This window comes from Chelmon rostratus, chromosome 23, assembly GCF_017976325.1.
Source record: "Chelmon rostratus isolate fCheRos1 chromosome 23, fCheRos1.pri, whole genome shotgun sequence".
NCBI lineage: Eukaryota > Metazoa > Chordata > Actinopteri > Chaetodontiformes > Chaetodontidae > Chelmon > Chelmon rostratus.
Window position 1 is genome coordinate 12,790,930 of NC_055680.1, and position 18,274 is coordinate 12,809,203.

Genomic DNA, 18,274 nt, shown 5'->3' on the forward strand with positions numbered 1-18,274 from the left:
GCGACTTTTGTAAAACTTTATGTGCCGCTATTTTAAGTGGCTGTAATCGGACTTCGACCAGTTTACGTAAAAGTACGATCCCTGCAGTAGAAAATGCACCACTTCTTTTTTGCACAGCAAATAACGATGTCCTGCAGATACAATAAAATCAATGTTTTGACAAAGTAACATTGCAATAAATGATCAAAACACATGCGTTTAATTGCAAAAGATGTATTTGTGCATTCTGAACAGGAATACAAGACAGACATCAAATGTAGTGTTAAAAGTAAAGAGGTTTAGGTCTGCTTACTGAATGAGAAAAGACAGATAACACACTCAAATGAGTTCACATAGTGTAAAAAAAACCCTTTCTTGTACAAGGGAAAATACAGCAATATCTTTTAACTGTAACTTAAACCTTTCTGGGGAGAAAAAAACAACAAAAAAACAAACATTTGTGTTCATTGTAAATTGCCCAGAAAAAACACCCCCAGTGAAAAATGTGCATATATAAAATTGAAGCAAATTAAAGCCATGCAAACTGGAAAGCAAAGAACATAAAAACTGACAATAATAAATATTGATCTAAAGGTTACTTGCTGATCATGCTCTCTTCATACATACAGTACAGGGCCTGTTTTAGCAGGCAGGTTTCATTCATTAACTAGCACTTCAAACCTCCACAAGGTGGCACTGCAGCAGAAAACAAATCTAAAAGCAGGAAGTTACTGTATTCCCCAAAGAGTTATTTAAACACAGCCACACAACTAAGAAGATGATTATGCAATGCCCTGATGATACTGATTTGCATCTGATAAATAAAATGAGTAACATGATTGACGATAGAACACTTTTCAAACCTTGCCCTCAAAGACGAAGCTGGCCATGTGTTTACTTTACACAGTGAAGATCTGTAGCGTAAATGTCTGATCAACCTCCAGTTTACTTTATGTTCCACCACAACTTCATACTAACCATGTTTCTGAGCTGTGTGCATATTACAGTTGATGATTGGTGTAAATGAAAATGGTAGAGGTCAGACAGTAATATAATTGTATGAGATGAAAAAAAAACAGATGTGTGTTTAGCTGGATTTAAAATGTAGAATTCTCCCATGTCATACAAAAAGTGGGCATCACAGTTTCTACTACAGCTGGGTGATATGGTTAAGATCAAGTACAAGTACAGGGAATACCCAGCCTTGTTCCTGCTGTACGCCATCACAGCAAAGTTGCTCATTTGAAACTATCAAAGCAGATGTGACCACGCACTGTTGACAGGGGTGAACATCTCGCAGGAAATGAATATGACAAGCAAAGGGAGTCAACGAAACGTAACCATGCAGATCACAACACATGTGGAGACAGGTGAGCTTGGTCGACAGGTTTTTTTTTTTTTTGTCCACTGCCAGGCTACCATGTGACTGTGGGAAAGAACAGGATTAGGCAATTTCCCATCCAGCTATCATTATTCACTCTCAAATAATATCTCTCTGTCTGATGGGACTTCAGTTTTTCTTCACGAGGTGCGTAAGACTGCATGAACATAAACTGACATGTGTTGAAAGATGTTTCTCATAATCCTCATCGAGTGGATTACACGCTGTACTGCGGTTAATCTTTGCTCTCGAGTGGAAATGGGTACTACACAAACACCACACATACTTGCACAGATTAAGAATGGAAGTTGGGCAAACTTCCTAGCCCACACCCTATTCCATTTCTCCCTTATTAAGCCCTAAACACTCAATACGCTGCTTCAACAGCTTCAGAATGATAATCACAAAAGGCCTTTCAGGTATCACAGTAAAAAGTAGGCCAGAACCAGGATGCAAGGCCTCCTTCTGTGCTATTCCTGGAATAGGGGGGATGGCTAAATAAATAGAGGAAGGAAGGAAAAGTGGCTATCATGTGAGGGGAAGAAAATATGGCAAATACAATAAAGCAAAGCTCCCAAAATAAGCAGCCCGCACGGACACTCAAAGCCACGGCGGGGCTTCAAATATTCAATAAGTTAACACACAAAGACACGTGTGCCTGGCGTCAAAGCACAGAGGTCAGTATATAAACAAAGGCAAACCAACGCACACTTGGAGGACAAAACCAACACAGTCAAAACCCAGCTCAGTAACAGCTGCAGTGGGGTTAAAACATTTGTTCCAGGATTCAACTTGGCTTCCCGTTCAAACCAAAGGTAATGAAAAGAGTCTAACAACAAATAAGGCATTTCGAAGAGAGAAAATATATGTGTAGTGTAAACAAAGCTTTTACGCAAGTGATATGAAATATCATGAAGATATTTCCGCCAGACGCTGGAGCAGAGTGGAGAAGCCGGCTGCTTGCTGGGAGAGCTCGGCAACGCGGTCCACCATCTCCTGAGTGGCGGATACTGACGGGTAGTTTTGTGCAGCGCCCTTTGTTGCCACGACAACTGACTTCAAGGCCTGGCAGAGTCGCCCCCCCGAGGTTGTGATCTGAAGTAGAGAAAGAAATAAAAACACAGTTACTACACAGCTTTAATAATTTTACTTTATTAACTGTTAACTGTTTGTTAGTGTCCAATAAGACAAGGAGGCTATACTTTGAGCATTTTCCCCCCTCAACATACAAACTATATCTCATGATTTCACAAATAACATCATGAAAACAAGATGTGCATAAGCCTTTCTCTGCATACCTTGGCCCGGAGGTCTGCAGAGGTGAGAAGGCGGGAGAGCGTGTCCCCAATGAACACCAACTTGTGTGCCGTCACAATGAGACTCTTCCCTCTGGCGACGAAGATGCGGGGCGGCTGGTTCCCCTGCACGCTGCTGAAGAGCACGTCGATGGCGTCCGCCAGGCAGGAGAGGTGAGCGAGGCTCTGAGAGGAGTAAAAGGACAGCAGCTCCGAGTCCTCCAGGGAGAGGGACACCGGGAGAGCGGGGGATGGGGTCAACTGTGCGAGGAAAAATTAAATTAGTAACACATATGACTGTTGACTTGAAAGTCACGCACATACACATTAGGTCAGCAAGAGGCACTGTCGAACGAATGACTGCTTCTCTGTCACTTATTGTCCTGCAGCCTCTAGACTATGTAAGGCAAGATTGTTAAGATTCACAAGTGACCTCTTGTTCGTCGTCTACGGCGCAACCAAGGAATCCAGCAAGGAGTCGAAAAAAGTGCAGACTGAGTGATGAGAAAACCTCAGTCTCAAGCAACATAAGGCAAAACTGACCTAAGAGATAACACAAAACAATACTTGACTGCTGTTGTTACAAGTCTCCGGTGTCTTGATGTTGGTGTCTCAGCAAAACAAATGACGGTTTAAAAAATTCTCTCCACGCATGATCGATGGGTGCGGAGATTCAGGAGACATGGGATAACGTGATAGTAACACAGGCTGTCTCGAGAAAACTTGGTTAAGTGTAAGAGCTGCTGCAAGCTGGATTAATGAGTCACAGTGCTCATTAGCAAACAGAGCGCACTGTGAACACAGAGTGAATCAATGACTTATCTGTGTAGACTTGCTGCGCGTGTTTCTGTACAACAAAAACTCTGCAAATGACAGCCTGGGACTGTAGGAGCTGAGGATTGTGTACACAGAGGTAAAAACACAGAGGGAGAGACTCACCCTCGGCTCTGCAGTGATAGTTTGTCCGTTCTCGTTCAGGGCATCAGTAGGTGGCTCAGGTTTACCCTAGTGTTGGAAGGAGGGAAGAGTCAGGCATGTTTACACATTTCATGACATGTATGAATAACTACAAGCAAGAATAAAAATGTGCTGAGGCACAAACACTCATAGGGAGTAGTCTATTATGCTCTATAATAATAGAATAACATGATTGTGAAATGTACCTGCAGCTTCACATATCCAACGCTGTCTCCAGTAGGTACTGGGGCAGGGATGGGAGTCAAGCCAATCCCCGCATACTCATTGCTGGGGTCATCTTCTCCATCAACAGGGCCAACTGTCAGCGTCACAGTCGATGGAGTGGGAGGCAACGGGAAGGCAGGCTGAGGGGTTGGGGGCAGGGGCCTCTCCTGGATCCAGCTACCTTTACGGGAGCCCATCCCACCTCCTGAGGACTTCCCGTCCTGCACTGGGAGTGCAGGCAACGGTCTGCGGGACAAGGATTCTTGGGAAGGCAGGCGGGGTCGGCCCTGAGCCTGCAAGAGGAGGGCGCTTTCCTCAAGGGAGCGCTGGACCAGCGACAAGAGGCCTTCAGATGGAGGAGCGTTGCCGACAGCAGACAGTGCCGGCAGAAGATCCGACAGGCGAGCCCATGCCTGCTGCAGAGGCGGCGGAGGATCGTCTGAATGACTGGCTTTCCAGGTCGACAGGATTTCAGCCAACGAGGTGGCCAGGTCCCGTGACGACAGAGTGGAGGTCGAGCTGGAGGTTGTGCTCAGCACTGAGTGGACAAGGTTGCCGAGAGAGGCTCTCCACTGCATGTCACCTGAACCGTTACTGGAGACAGAGAGGCGACGAGTAGAGGTGGAGGAGGATGACGAAGAGTGAGGGAGGACTTCGGCAGTCAAAGCAGGCATGTCATAGATGCCGCAGTCAGGCTCCGAGGAGTCCCGGTTCTGACCTCCGCCGCTGGCTCGTTTCTCAGGTCTGGGCACACGATAGACTTGTCCAACCTGGGCCGCATCCTCACTAGAGAGGCTGGTGGTGGACTCCCCTGGGCCCAGAGGCACACCTGGAAGCGTAGGGACACTGTATACATCGTCGTCAACCTCATCAGGCTGGACATCTGACGTGGACACATTCAGAGTGATGGTCGGGACATCATAGACCTACAAGAGGGGGAGAAGACAAAGGGAATGTTTTGAAACTGCGCTTGTTGTTCCCCTTGTGATCATGTGCATGGAGGATCATTTCCATGAAAGAGGGAAAGAATGTATTCAGTGTGCCATAGCAGATGAGGTTTCTGTGTCAATGTCGGAGCAGCAATGCAGTTGAGGTTAACTTCATCTAATACTGTAGGTACAGTTTGCAGCAATAAAATGTTGTGTACTGTGAGCTTAGAAGACTTTGGTAAATGCATGGGTGATCAGATTGCTTAAAGGAGGCAGAGACGTATTTGTCTCCTTAAATAGCTAAGTGAAAGCATTGAGTCTGCAGTCCAAGTACAGTAGCTGCAGTCAAAGAGGAAAAAATAATCTAGCAGCTGGCAGACATATTCAGGCAACATTAAAGAGGAGACCACTGGGGGCAGGGTGCTGGTGGTATGGCCTCGCAATGGCCCTGACAGATGGGTGTGACTGAGAGAAAATAGCAGCAGCATTTGGACTGGATAGACAGGCTCCCACAGCAGACAGAGACAGGTGTGGCCCTGCCTTGAAGGGGGGCAGGGACACAGACGGATGGTGGAATGTGGGAAGTAATGGTGTCAGGGTGCTTGATAGTCATCTTTTGTTGGTGGATCACCTCACTTGTACAGACACGAATTTAATGCAACGGTTTACCACAGTTCCCAGGTTTTTTTTTTTTTTTACAATACAAACAAATACAGAGTACAAAAGAAAAAAGGTAATTGTATACATGTGATGAAAGATTAAAGCCTGCACACCCCCAAACAACAACACATCTTATGCACTTATGTAAGTCATAAAAATGAGAGGAGATCAAGCTGGACAAGATAAATCTGAAATGAAGTTCCCTTTAAGAAAACACGTACTAATAAGACATGTCTGTGGCTCAGCTAAGATTGTTAAGTGGTGTCTTTACCTCTGTCTCAGAGTCCACTTGTGGTGGGACACTGCGAGGGGTGTCATAGATGCCATTATCATCACCAAGGGAAGGTGGGACAGGACGCTGCCACCTTCCACTGGGAGGGGTATCGTACACCTACCGAGACAACAAAAGCAAACAAACTAATTGTGATCGCAGGTCTTGGTTGACCAACAGTTTTATCTTTTTCAAACACAATGAATCATATGAAGCGACAACATAACACTTCTGTTGGCAGAACAACAGTTTCAACAGTGTAGTAAGTGGAATAGCCACCACAAACCTGATCATCCACAGGATCTGAGTAATCCTGATTTTCTCCTTTTTTGTTCTGCACATTGTTGCTTTTCTCCAGGCCATTGTTCGTCCTTTCCTCCTTGCTCTGAGGAGTTCCCCTCTGTTTGTCCAGTTCTTGCAGCAGGCTTGCAGGAGTGACCGGACCACTGGGTTTGGGGACAGAGCTAGAATCAGCTGATGGCAGTGCTGCTTGTTGTGCGTCTTTCCTGGTGACTCCCCTCACTGGAGGTGCTGGTGGAGGAGGTTTGCGGGCGAAATTTGGTGATCCAGGAACTCTGATTTGCCCTGCCCTGACCAGCAAAGGGGAGCCCCGGTGACAGGCCAGGCCAGGTTTGCCCCTGGCTGCAGCAGGGTTGGGTGAAACCCCCTTGAGGAGAGGTCTGGGCGATGCTTGAGCAGAAGTTAATTGACATGGGTGCTGATGGGCCAAAACTGTGGCTGAAGTCCTGTGAAGGCTTGCTCCTATGGGGGTGGGTGTTTGATACATCCCAGGTGTGTCCTGGCTCCCTTTGGTCTGGGGGGTACCCGGTGTACCGCCTACTATGGACGGGCCATTAGAGCAGACAGCAGAGGCCACAACTCCTCCTGTTGGGCATTGGTAAACATCGTCACCTGCAAGTGGTGTCCCTTTGGGTACCAAGTAACAGTCGTCGGATTGTCCTGTTGTTAGTGTTTCTCTTGGGACTAAATATGTAGTGTCCTCTGGTTCATCGGTTGCCCTTGGCACGCCAGTGGGGGAGAGGTACACGGACTCTAGAGCTCCTGGCTGCCTGGCATGCTGAGCTGCTGAAGGCATGGGACTTACTGGAGTCTGATAAAGTGCTCCTGTCATTTCTGTGCCTCGTCCTCTCAGAGAGGGTGAGCGTGGACGCCCCGCCACCCCAATATCCCAGTCAGGCCTGGGCCGTGTGCCAGAGCTGGAGTGCGAGCGTGGGCGCCCGCCCTCAACTCTGCGGAGCTCCCCGGGCCTTGAGGCAGCTCCGACTCCTCGTCCCTCACCCGCACCTGGCGGGGAGCGATACACTCCATCTATGTCTTCTGCACTGCTGCTGACAGCAGTCCGGGTCAGTGGAGAACCAGGCGACAGGTAGACCGAGTCCTCAACAGGGCCGTGACGGACGTCTGTGCCTGGGGGCGGAGCGGTCTGGAGGAGTCTAAGGCGATTGGCAGGGGCAATTCCCTGTCTGCCATGCAGGGAGCAGAGCCACCAGCCCGGCCCACCGCTCTGCTCCTGTTCAAGAACCATCAGGATGTCACCCTTCCGGAAAGCCAGCTCCTCCGGGCTCTCTGCCGTGTTGTCAAACAGTGCCTTTGCCAATACCGTCTGAGAAAGAGGGCGAGACAAGAGTAGAAATCATGAACGCAGACCCTATCATTCAGTAATTCTCTCTCTCATACACGTACTCACTCTCTCACACACACACACACACACACACACCCAAAATGACCATATGAAAGTAGGTTTTAATCGACAGCCTGAATTCACACAAGACAGTGTCTCACATTTGCACACCACAAACAAACCACTACATTGACATGGCAATGCCAAGTCAGGCGTATAAAAAGGCTGATTGTTTAGAGCTGTTGAATGGAGAGTGAATAGGAGTGAATAGGGAAGATCTCGTAAAATGTCCATGCGAGAGACAAGAGGATGAGGGAAAAGGATGAACACAAAAAAAATGTAAAGTGTAAAACCTAGCATCATGGCAAACTCAAAATTCGCAGCTGTGTCAGTAATCATGAAGCGGAGAGAAAGAGGGGCACAGTCAGGGGGATCAATGATCAAATGGACATAAGGGCTTAATGGTAATGAGGGAGATGAGAGGGAGGGGGAGGGGATGAGAGGCACATCTGTCCCTGGCTGTTTAGGACTTAATTGCCAACCCAAAGCCACAGAGTCAGGCCCCCTTTCATTTTCTAAACCAACCCCCTGGGGACAGCTAGGCTTCATTGAGCCATGTGGGACCCCCTTAGAACAGTAATGGAAGCGATGAGGATCCTAATAAAATATAGAGATATGGTGACATAGCTTGAAAAAGTAAAACACACACCCAGCAAATCGTAACTTTTTAGTTTCAAGGTTTATCACGTTTGTCCAGCATTGTGACAGCATCACAACCAGTACATGCACATTCACACAAACAAAGAGACAATTACTGTACTCACGGAGACAGACATCGTTGCCAAGTGAACAGTTATGTCTCAGAGTAACTATAACTCGAGTGTCCCGATCAGTCGGGGTCGTCCATCTAGATCAGCTGTGGTTCTCATGGATGTGTTGTTCGCCGGAGACAGTCGGTGCAGGAGCACAGCTGGGTCGGGGTAGGACACATCTCGAAGTCCGGGCGCTTCGCCGTCTCCGCCTTCATAAGGATCCTGCAATCCAGGCAGAAGCGTTTTTCACGGCTGATCTATAAACACACCGAGACAGTTGGTTAGCCTCAACTCATACGTTACAGGACACATGTGAAATGAAAGCCAGGCAGGCAGCGGCAACACCTGTCTATCCTTTCCACGCCCAGTAGCGTTACGTTGAATGCAACCCGTTCAGCGAAAGCTAACGTTAGCTTAGCGTCGCAAATAAATAAGCGGTGTGCACTCACTATCGGAGATATCTTCTATACCTGAGTATGTGAACGCTGTCCGTGTTAAATGGTATTCGCTTGAACGGTAGCTGACGTTAGCTACAGTTACGTTAGCAATGTTGTCGCGGCCTAGCGTTAGCTACTGAAACTAGCTCGATAATGTTAGCTGTGTTAACGCCAGTTATCTTCATCGGCTTTCGCTGCTAACGCTAAAGTTCACTTCAAAACAACAATGGCACCACTGGGTAAAACCGCTAGAGCCGACTTGTTTACCAGCCAACGTTATCACCCAAAGCGGCCATTATTAAATTATTACCTTGCTTTTATTCCTATCGCCAATAAACTTCGAGTCGGCGCTCGGTCTATGATATGTAAAATCACTTCTTTTCAGCCGTGAAAATCGGTGGGCCGTCGGCGTTCAATCATCTTCGTGAATGACAACAAAATTATCTCCGCCTCCTTTGAGGTTCACATAGTCCACTGATCTAATAGCGTAGCTTGAGCGTCAGCGCCAGACTTTAGACCAATCCGACATCTGTGAAATCATGTAGGCATCCGCGGCTCAAAATACACCGACTGCGTGATTGGCTCGTTTTTGCGGGTTGCATTTAGGAACGTCCGTATATTTATCCGTTACTCAGAAAAGATGTAAAATTCGGAAAAATGACAATCGAAAACAGAAACTACGACTACTATTATCATCGGTAGGTACAGCAAAAAATACGAATCCCCTAAACAAACGGCATGATTGTCTGGACGGACTTGGTGATACATTTGAATTACAGAACAGCAAATTGCGTTGGGCTTCTTGCTGAATGCTTTTATTTTGACAGCTGGACTCTTACCCGGAATATACTCACTGCACCAACACATGAATCGACGATAGTCAAAGGTCCAGAGTCTTCTGACAAACTCCGCTTCTGTGCAACCTCATTTTCATTTCTGCATGGACCGCAGGGTGAGATAATGCTCTTGATCGTATTTACACGCTTGCATTAGTTGCCTAAACAATGCAACCCGCTGCGTTAAAGAAAAAAAACTTGCATAAAGTTGTCTGAGTCTGCCTTTGCAAATAGCGATCAAGTGTTTTAAAGTTGCTGTTCCTTCATCGCGGATCAATCCGTGTGTTATTGGTTAAGTGGCTACCAAAAAAAGTGGTTTTCAACTTAATTCACTCTTAACTCATACCTCTCAGCATTCAGCTAGTGCACCACTGGGTCCATATGACCTCTGCTCTAGTTACAAAGTACAATCATAAAAAAACGAAATCCGTGACTATTCTCTGTTCACAGGTGATGCTGAGGGGTGTATTAAGGTGCCTAAGGTCCAATCCCGTTGCAGGCCAAAGGAGTATGTCTCAAAGCAGCCTTGCTGGGAAGGTAGCCATAGTCACTGCCTCCACAGATGGGTAAGAATGACACAGTTGCTTCCTGCTATGTCTGTAACTGCCCTGAAATACACAGGAGAGTACTAAGAAACAGCCTTTGCGATAGTATCTGCTGTCCTGATTAAGCAGCACATTCTGCTGGTGTATAATCTGCTCTACTTTGTGATTTTAAAGACTTTTCTTTGGATGACAGCTGGAAAGGATTGGCAAATTACAGGAAGGAATAACACACATTTTATTAAGCTGGTACTGAGAGCATCCTCTCCTTCCCACCAAGTGTGAACTGTGATAGCAAAATACATTTGTCTCCTAACGGCATCATGTAAAACACTGACACACGCTGATGATAACTGACCTCACTGACTTCCTCCTCCTCCTCCTCCTCAGGATCGGCCTGGCTGCAGCTCAGGCTCTGGGGAAGAGAGGTGCCCACGTGGTGGTGAGCAGCCGGCGGCAGGCCAACGTGGACAGGGCCGTGGCGCTGCTGCGGAACCAGAGCATCCAAGTGACTGGGACCACCTGTAACGTTGGCAAGGGAGAAGACAGAGAAAAACTGGTTCAAATGGTATTTTTAAAAATTTTAGCAACCACAGTTATATGTCTTACAGACAGGTTTGGGCTGCACACCCATAATTATGAGTTTGTCAGTGATTCATTTGACTTACAACCTGAATATTAGTCTCCTGTCCTTGGAATAGACTCTGGATCAGTGCGGGGGCATTGACATCCTCGTGTCCAACGCAGCGGTCAACCCTTTCTTTGGAAACATCATGGACTCCACAGAGGACATCTGGGACAAGGTACAAACAACAAATGAAGCCCGGACTCATTTATGAAGCAAAAAGTCAGGAAAACATGAAGAATCTGTGGCTCCTGTCTCTTTTAATTTATTCGAAAAGGGGATATTTTATGGCTAATTTTAGTATTGAAAATGATACATTTTCTTTCTTTTTTCTCTAGATCCTGTCTGTGAATGTGAAATCAGCCTTCCTCATGACTAAATTAGTGGTGCCTCATATGGAGAAGAGGGGGTGAGTGACAAACTAAAAGATGGCAACAGTATTCAGTATGTGGAAAAAAAATGGGCGCAATAATATCCAAACAACAATAAAGAATATACCCACTGTATATTTAATTCCATAAGATGTGTCTGTTTCTCTGTTTCAGAGGAGGAAATGTAGTATTTGTGTCATCTGTGGCTGGATACCAACCAATGCAGGTCAGTGAGAATCTCAAACATGGTTTGGTTTAACTTTTTCTTTCCACTGCACCCTTTAATCGACAGCTTCTTGTTGCGATGACTGTTTCTCTTTCATTCCCAACCTGTGCATAAATTAAAAAAAATAGTTCATTTTTGCTTGTTAGACCCTTGCCATGAGTTTGGACAGTTTTCGGGATTTATTACAGTTTTGGACCTTGAGACTGCTTTGAAGGTCCGAAGGTACCATATTTTTTAAGGTTTGCACTGCTGTGCATTGAATCCAACACACGAGAACATGAGAATTTAATCAACAGCACATATTTTACTTGTTTATATTAATTTCCTCGACACAGTACCAGCAGTCTGTGGAACAGACGGTCGTAAATTTGTAAAGCTTTGGCCTCATCTCACAGAACACAAGACAGTTAAGAACATTGTATCAACAAACAACCTGATTTTAAAACACATAAATATAATTATATCCACCATCTGACTGTAAGCTGTAGAAACTAGTAATGGGATCACACCTCTTTTTTAGGAGCTCAGCAAAGAGAGCTGGTTCAGCTCCTGAATGCCTCGCCATTTAGTACCAGTTCTGGCTTTTATAATTCAGCTAAAGTTAGCTTTGTTTTGACCTGTGATTGTTATGTGTGCGCATATATCCCTTCAATTATTATGCAGTCCTGGTTATACTGTTGTGTTCAGCAAAGTGTGAAGTTGAGCCACCGGAGGTCAGCAAAGACCTCATGGTGTGTTCAGTTACCTTTTAACAGTCGGGTCACTTGTTTTCTTCTATAAACTGAACACTTCATGCAGTGTGCATGTGTTTGTTTCGGACGCTGTGTCTCTGCAGGCCCTGGGTCCTTACAGTGTGAGCAAGACAGCGCTGCTGGGTCTGACCCGAGCCCTGGCTCCTGAGCTGGCTCACAGTAACATAAGAGTCAACTGCGTGGCCCCCGGAGTCATCAAGACCCGCTTCAGCTCTGCGGTGAGGAGGAAAACAAGAATATGGCTTTTTAAAAAAAAATTCTCCTGTATTTTGTTGTGTTTCACAACTTCACACAATAACATCTCACTTGAGTCACATTTTCTGTTTATTTTCTCAGTTGTGGCAGAGTGAAGCCATCATGGACGAATTTAAAAGGCAGCTCAGCATCAAAAGGTAGAGCTCATGCTCACATGGATGTTAGTCACTAATTAAGGATACCATGCACAACTACATGAATCATTTGTGAACGCCATGTTCCACATTTTCCTTCGTCTTTGCCCTCAGAGTTGGAGAGCCAGAGGAGATCGGTGGAGTGATTGCCTTCTTGTGCTCTGAGGAGGCTTCCTACATCACAGGAGAGACCATCACAGTGACCGGAGGGATGGGCGGTCGACTCTGAAGCTCTATATTTGCCCTTCGTTGTGTGTGCTGATTATATTTTTGATTGCTTCCACGACTCGTCTGAAGTGCCGGCACGGCCCAGCCAGAGTAAAGCTGGATCAGACTGATGCTGAAGAAACCTCAATATGAGAGCGAAGACCAATTACTGAAGACCTGGGTGACGTTTGCTTGTCAAGTTTATACAACAGCTTTTCCTAAATAACACACCACAGACCAGGAACGTCCACTCTGATTGCTCTAACTCATCTCTTCCTCACAGTCTATATTCAAACATGAAATTTCATTTGTAAAGAAATGGGAAGGCTTTCAGTGGCCTTCAGTACGTTCAAGTATGTAAACAGGCTTGACAAGCCGAGTTGTGCAAGGTTTTGTTTTTTTTTTAACTATTGTCTTAAGACCAGATCACATATTGCATTAGTTTGACACCAGAAGCAGCTCAAGTGCATACTTTGTCATTATCAGATGAGGTGTGACAGTCTAAATGACAAATTCTCCTCATACTAAACATGAATGCAATGTTAAAAACTGTCATATATTGCTAAAATGTACAGGTATTGTCTAGTCTTTATTATCAAAGTGTACACCAACAATTAAAAAGAAACACTTAAAAAACAAGGTTTTATTTGCATGACTGCATCCATAATCGATAGTTTGACAAACCACTTCTTCAAGTTCAACTCAATCTGATACGCCTACAGAGAAACCAAGAGAAAGATAATAAAAATACATATCCGTCAGCCCCAGCGGAGGGCTCGCTTCCCCGCACTTCTGGCTCTTCAGCGGCTGCAGCTGCTGGAGACGACCAACTCGGCCACAGTCAAGAGTCCTGTGGCGTTTCATTCCGACGCCAGGCTTGGTAGCGAAAATCCACGTCGTCATCTGCGTTTGCTGACAGCGGACATCAGGTCCCGCCGTGACATCCCAGGTTTCCAGTACTCCCTCAGAGTGGGAACATAAGTGCCGTGTTTGGTCTTGTAGTAGCGCTTCATGAACAGCTGAGGGAGACGGGGTCAGTTAGAAAACACTGCTGACAGAAGTGAGCAAGTTTTATAAATAAAACTCTTTCAAATGAACGAGAGCGTTTGTTTGGTGAATTAGTGTAAAGTTGCTATGTTTGAGGCCTAAATGTGTCAGCGGTTTGAAACTGAACACATTATAGAGGCACCAACAACCATGTTTATCATGTCCTCTCATGGTCTGAGAATACACACCCTGCCTTTGAAGTTCTTTGTGGCCTCGTCTTCAGAATCAGCTACGTAGTCTTCACTGTCTCCTGGAAGGGCCGTCTCTACGCAGAAAAGAAAACACAGTTCAACTAAAACCTGAGCAGGTGATTCTTTTCATTGTTTTTCACTGACGATGATTTGTTAAATCACCTGTGTTGCGCCGATGCTGAAGGGGAGAGCTGCTTATACTCGGCAACACAGGATGATTTCTGCCAAGTAGAAACACAATTAAACCATCAATAATGATCTGCATATATGATATGAGGTCTACAGTTGACCAGGACACACTGAAATGTAATGATGAATTTTCTCTTCATGCAACCTGCAATTCACTAATATAATCTCAGAGAGAGAAAAAGCAAATGAAACGGGAAACATTGAACTAAATCAGTTTTTATTGTATTTGTAAGGTTTAAACCATGCTGTAAAGTGTCCACAACCTGTAACATAACTTTCTCTATTTCATATAAAAATATTTTAGATAAAACATAAATATATACATAAATACAATATATATATAGTATAATTCTGTCATATAACTGCAGTGGGCACTGGTTTAAAACAAAAACATTCAGAATGTTGTCAAAATGTAAGACACAAATAATCCATGCACATCAAGTCATTTAGCAGGTTTGTGAAGCTAGTGGCTGACCACAAACTCGTCTTAAGGCTAAGACAGAATGCTAAGGCGTGCTTTGCACCCGGTGCACTGTGTTTCCACGTCTCTTACTCTTTATCGTCCAGGCCAAGAACATCCAAGTCGGGCTTTTGCTGCCGGTCGCTCGTGCTTTTGTGTGTTGGGGCTTTGACCGGCGACTTCCTCCTCTGATTGTGTCGTTTCGTGTAGAAGGATTTCCCTCCTCTACCAGTCCTGTTGGCGACAGCAGAAGTCACTGACAGCTTTTCAAGAACAACTCTGGGTTGGTTGCTCAGACAAGACACAAAAACGGAGCAGAGGGATGGATCATCCGGCAGGCGGAGCAGTTTGACACCCAGTTGGGTCATACAGCTTTCCAGGACTGCTCTGTCACACGCCTCCTTTCTTACGGTTTTCGTCCCGCCTTCCTCGCTCTCATTTGTCCTCCGGTCGCCCCGTTCCTGCCTGAGCCCGCTCGCTGCATTTCTTAAACTCTTGCTCCTCTTTTTCTCAGGCCTGATCCTGCGAAACACTTCTTCCTCCTCGTCGGATTCGCTTTTGTCAGGATGTTGGCGTTTCGTTGCGCTGCTTCTTTTTGAAGCACTCCTCTCCTCCTCCACCTTTTCTCCGTCCACTTGCACTCCATTGTCTTTGGGGTTTTGTCTCTGTCTGACCACAGTGAAATTCAAGTCCTCTTTCGGGTCCGAGTGCTTGTTTGATAGATCGTGACCTCTCTGAGTCCTTTTACTAGCAGAGTTCATAACCGGCACATCCTCATTAGAGATAAGTCCAAACACAGGTGTAATTAATGGTGTTTCCTCCGACACGTCCGCAGCAGACATTTTGGCTCCCGCTGGCTGATTTGAAGGCACTCTTCCAGAGGGCGGCAGAGAGAGTGAAGCCAGGATGGAGTCTCCCATGTTTGGAGGGAGGGATGCTGTAAAAAGCATAACAACAGGGGAGTTATTAGGACTCATTCAGTTTTACTTGTATTATCATGTACATTAAGCCCATTATTACATTCCTTGTGATGCTGACAACAACAACTGTGCATGTACTGAGGAAGTGGATCAGATGATTGATCGTGGAATGTTTTCTTTTCGCTGTGGCCGGTGGAACGTTACCAACGGAAACACCGTCCGGTTCTACCTGCAGTCTCCAGATGACCCAGACAGGTTTGATGTTGAAGCAGTATCTTCAGGAGCTGGGGCTGGGTGGCCGCCCGCGCACACTCCTCCAGGACAGGGGGGGAATCACTGAGCCACGACACAGTCTGGACACAAATTATTACAACCAGTCTCTTTTGAAATTGCGTTAATTTTGAATCCCATTTTGTCAGCGGGCATTTTCAGATGACTACAATCTACAGCAAAAACAAAAGCACCCACTACCTGTGCAAGGTTGGGAACTGGAAGCAACTGGTCCAGTCGAATCAAAAACTCCCACAGCAGCTTCTCCAGTTCCTGGTCAAACTTTGGGCCGTAATCCACAGGAAACTCCTCCTGACAGAAGAGGGAAGAATTGTTGGCCGTTACCTTCCTAAGAAATGATCCCAACGCAGATTGAAGTCAGTAGTTACTGCTGCCGCTGCGATTGCAAATAAACACAATCGTCTCACCTTGAAGAACTGCTCTCTCTCTTCTGGGTCTGTTAGCAGTGTGTGAACCAATGAGCGGAAACTTTCCACTGTTCTCAGAATCTTTACATCCCTCCTCTAGGAGACAAGATAGCAAAAATGACACTTTTCCCACAACAAACTTCAGGAACACTTGCTTTTACATTACAATCATTTGAAACGCACACAAATACATCTGAAGGACATCTGAGGACAACTACTGAGTGACAGCATCATCACGAATCATGTCAACATGACATCCACAGTTTGACATTATTATTTGTAATATTGTAAGGTCATGAAGTGGTCTTTTGCATTACAGCTTAAGTATGCAATTTTCTGTTTTACATGAAATTAGCAACTATCCGGTTACCTACCATATTCACATTACTAATGATTTTCCCCCACCACAGACCAGCAATACCCAAAACATCACAATATCATCTGTATTAAGGTATAGAGTCAAAAATATTGTTTTTATTTCTTTGGTGATTGTAATGTCGCAATATGAAGTGGAGCATCATAGTATGCAGTTGCTGTTTGGAATAAAAACCTACAAAATTCTTACTGTGACAAAAATTGTAACACATTTTGTTGTGAGATTGTGGACACTAAATCTAATTTACCGCAGCAGGAGCAGAGGATGGTGATACGGCAGCAGGAGCACGGATCCTTTCCAGATGTGGCTTAATCACCTTTTCATCGGGCTGCGTACAGCACAGCTCCAAGATCAACTGCAGAGAGGTAAGTACAGTATAAGATCGAGCCAAGAATATCTAATGCTGGAAGGTGATGATGTATCTATCAAAAGGGCTCGGAAACTGAGACTGGCATTGTGGGGGTAACACATCCAAACCTGAGTTCTCGTCCTCTGTAAAACTCACCCGTCCTCTCAGCCCCAGTGCCAGCTTGCCCTGGTGCCTCACGGTGAGCAGCCCGGGCACAGTCTCGCAGGCTGATGTCACGAATTCCTCCACAACCCCGTACTGCAGCACGTCCCTCTGCTTCATCACTTTCCAGAGGGCTGCAGATACCAGACGCACAGGCGGTGCCAGGAGCTGGAGCGCAACGAAAGGAAGGCTGGCGTCTGTGCAGGAAACAGGATCACAAGTACACCCATAACAACTCAGCTGACTGATTCACGCAAGGCTGGACCTCTGCGTCACTCCACGGGTGCTGCTGTTGTTGATCAGCGGTGCTAACGCAGGTGTCTCCCATCAGCTGTCAATTACACTGATTGGCCTACCTCGCTGTGTGCTGCTGGAGTGAGGATGACTCCACTGACAGGCACACTTGTCACCACAACCTCAATCAACTTCAACCATGCTCACTACGATATATAATAATCACATTCAGTGTTAACACAATCCCAGCTATTGGTACTTACCATTTTCCTTAGGTTTTCTTGTAGCCATTCCACTGAATCAGTCCAAGTCAGCTAACCCAAAGAGGTTAAACGGCCAAAAGTTGACGTTAGCTTAGCTTAGACAGACAGCTCCCCGACTAAACTCCAAAACTGACGCAGGAATAAGTTTAACGAGGCAGAGTTGCTTGAGAAGTGCTGCGGAGCTGATATCTACAAACTCCAGTGAGGCCTGGAGCTCCCTACCGTTACACACCAGTGCGCGGACCAGTGTCGTTGTTGTTGTTTAACGCTAACCGTTACAAACAAAGCCAGTAACACGTCTATCAAAACTTCTGCTTCTCATCCTCCCGCCCGCGCCTTCACGCTGATGTGACTCGCTCGGATTGTTACATCGGGCGTGCCGAATGTGCGGTGGCTCGTGCGTTCGTGCTAGAACTAAGTTCGAAAAAGAAACTCCGCCCACGGGGCGCTCTCTAATAATAAAGAAGCGCACCCATGGCTGTTTCCAGGATGTGACGTAGAAGCTGTTGCCCCTGTGTATTCCTGCTATATTTATGATTATTATTAGACGTTTTTACCCTGAAACTTGTCTGATTATGTATACATTTGTGCACATTTGTACTTTTGTTTATTTTTCTATATCTTTATCGTTTAATACCTTCACTTTATTCTCTTTATATGTATTCGCTTCTCTTATATTTAATTTGATTTTTTATTCTCTTAAAAAGAAACATCTGTTCGACTGCTTGTAAACGTGTTGTGATAGTTAAACGTGTTTTTTAAACAAAGGGATAAAAACAAGAACATTTTAAAAACAAACAGCAGACCTAATATCAACCATAACATGTATCAATATGAGTTTATATCCCT

The 18,274-nt window shown here is 45.6% G+C and overlaps 3 protein-coding genes across 6 annotated transcripts; 1 reads left to right on the forward strand and 2 right to left on the reverse strand.

Moving 5' to 3' along the window:
- Nucleotides 1-200: 200 nt before the first annotated feature.
- efs (embryonal Fyn-associated substrate) lies at nucleotides 201-10,349 on the reverse strand. 4 transcript variants are annotated; one of them, XM_041964648.1, is made up of 8 exons: nucleotides 10,325-10,349; nucleotides 8,164-8,408; nucleotides 5,984-7,321; nucleotides 5,698-5,817; nucleotides 3,819-4,763; nucleotides 3,595-3,660; nucleotides 2,659-2,916; nucleotides 201-2,455 (listed from the first exon to the last, which is right to left on the reverse strand). In XM_041964648.1, the coding sequence occupies exons 2-8, from the start codon at nucleotides 8,173-8,175 to the stop codon at nucleotides 2,270-2,272; spliced, it is 2,925 nt and encodes a 974-aa protein (XP_041820582.1). In that variant the 5' UTR covers nucleotides 8,176-8,408; nucleotides 10,325-10,349; the 3' UTR covers nucleotides 201-2,269. The 4 variants fall into 4 exon arrangements, with proteins under 4 accessions (XP_041820582.1, XP_041820580.1, XP_041820583.1 ...); XM_041964646.1 differs by lacking the exon at nucleotides 10,325-10,349 and adding an exon at nucleotides 8,899-9,028; XM_041964649.1 differs by lacking the exon at nucleotides 10,325-10,349 and adding an exon at nucleotides 8,899-9,003 and having other exon boundaries at nucleotides 8,164-8,373.
- On the forward strand, nucleotides 8,779-12,704 carry dhrs4 (dehydrogenase/reductase (SDR family) member 4). Its single transcript, XM_041964652.1, has 10 exons — nucleotides 8,779-9,286; nucleotides 9,416-9,540; nucleotides 9,875-9,990; nucleotides 10,357-10,534; nucleotides 10,668-10,769; nucleotides 10,930-11,000; nucleotides 11,137-11,188; nucleotides 12,024-12,158; nucleotides 12,277-12,332; nucleotides 12,444-12,704. The coding sequence occupies exons 2-10, from the start codon at nucleotides 9,529-9,531 to the stop codon at nucleotides 12,556-12,558; spliced, it is 837 nt and encodes a 278-aa protein (XP_041820586.1). The 5' UTR covers nucleotides 8,779-9,286; nucleotides 9,416-9,528; the 3' UTR covers nucleotides 12,559-12,704.
- Nucleotides 12,705-13,106: 402 nt separating this feature from the next.
- On the reverse strand, nucleotides 13,107-17,756 carry tinf2 (TERF1 (TRF1)-interacting nuclear factor 2). Its single transcript, XM_041964650.1, has 10 exons — nucleotides 17,426-17,756; nucleotides 16,923-17,125; nucleotides 16,665-16,772; nucleotides 16,042-16,137; nucleotides 15,815-15,925; nucleotides 15,573-15,696; nucleotides 14,517-15,360; nucleotides 13,937-13,995; nucleotides 13,772-13,848; nucleotides 13,107-13,555 (listed from the first exon to the last, which is right to left on the reverse strand). Exons 1-10 carry the CDS (start codon nucleotides 17,451-17,453, stop codon nucleotides 13,436-13,438), a joined length of 1,770 nt encoding a protein of 589 aa, XP_041820584.1. The 5' UTR covers nucleotides 17,454-17,756; the 3' UTR covers nucleotides 13,107-13,435.
- Between the last annotated feature and the right edge of the window lie 518 nt (nucleotides 17,757-18,274).

What these genes read in the sequence shown, in the direction of transcription:
- efs (XM_041964648.1), bottom strand. An exon ending in AAGTGGACTCTGAGACAGAG is followed by an intron (nt 4,764 to 5,697) that starts GTAAAGACACCA and finishes CCCCTCTTGTAG; the next exon opens with GTCTATGATGTCCCGACCAT. An exon ending in CTATCACTGCAGAGCCGAGG is followed by an intron (nt 2,917 to 3,594) that starts GTGAGTCTCTCC and finishes TTCCTCGCACAG; the next exon opens with TTGACCCCATCCCCCGCTCT.
- dhrs4 (XM_041964652.1), top strand. An exon ending in CAGAGGACATCTGGGACAAG is followed by an intron (nt 10,770 to 10,929) that starts GTACAAACAACA and finishes TTTTTTCTCTAG; the next exon opens with ATCCTGTCTGTGAATGTGAA. An exon ending in AGGCAGCTCAGCATCAAAAG is followed by an intron (nt 12,333 to 12,443) that starts GTAGAGCTCATG and finishes CTTTGCCCTCAG; the next exon opens with AGTTGGAGAGCCAGAGGAGA.
- tinf2 (XM_041964650.1), bottom strand. Translation starts at nt 17,453, where the DNA reads ATGGCTACAAGAAAACCTAAGGAAAATG. An exon ending in CAGTTCCCAACCTTGCACAG is followed by an intron (nt 15,697 to 15,814) that starts GTAGTGGGTGCT and finishes ATTTGTGTCCAG; the next exon opens with ACTGTGTCGTGGCTCAGTGA. An exon ending in CAAAGAACTTCAAAGGCAGG is followed by an intron (nt 13,556 to 13,771) that starts GTGTGTATTCTC and finishes CGTCTCCCTCAG; the next exon opens with CTGTTCATGAAGCGCTACTA.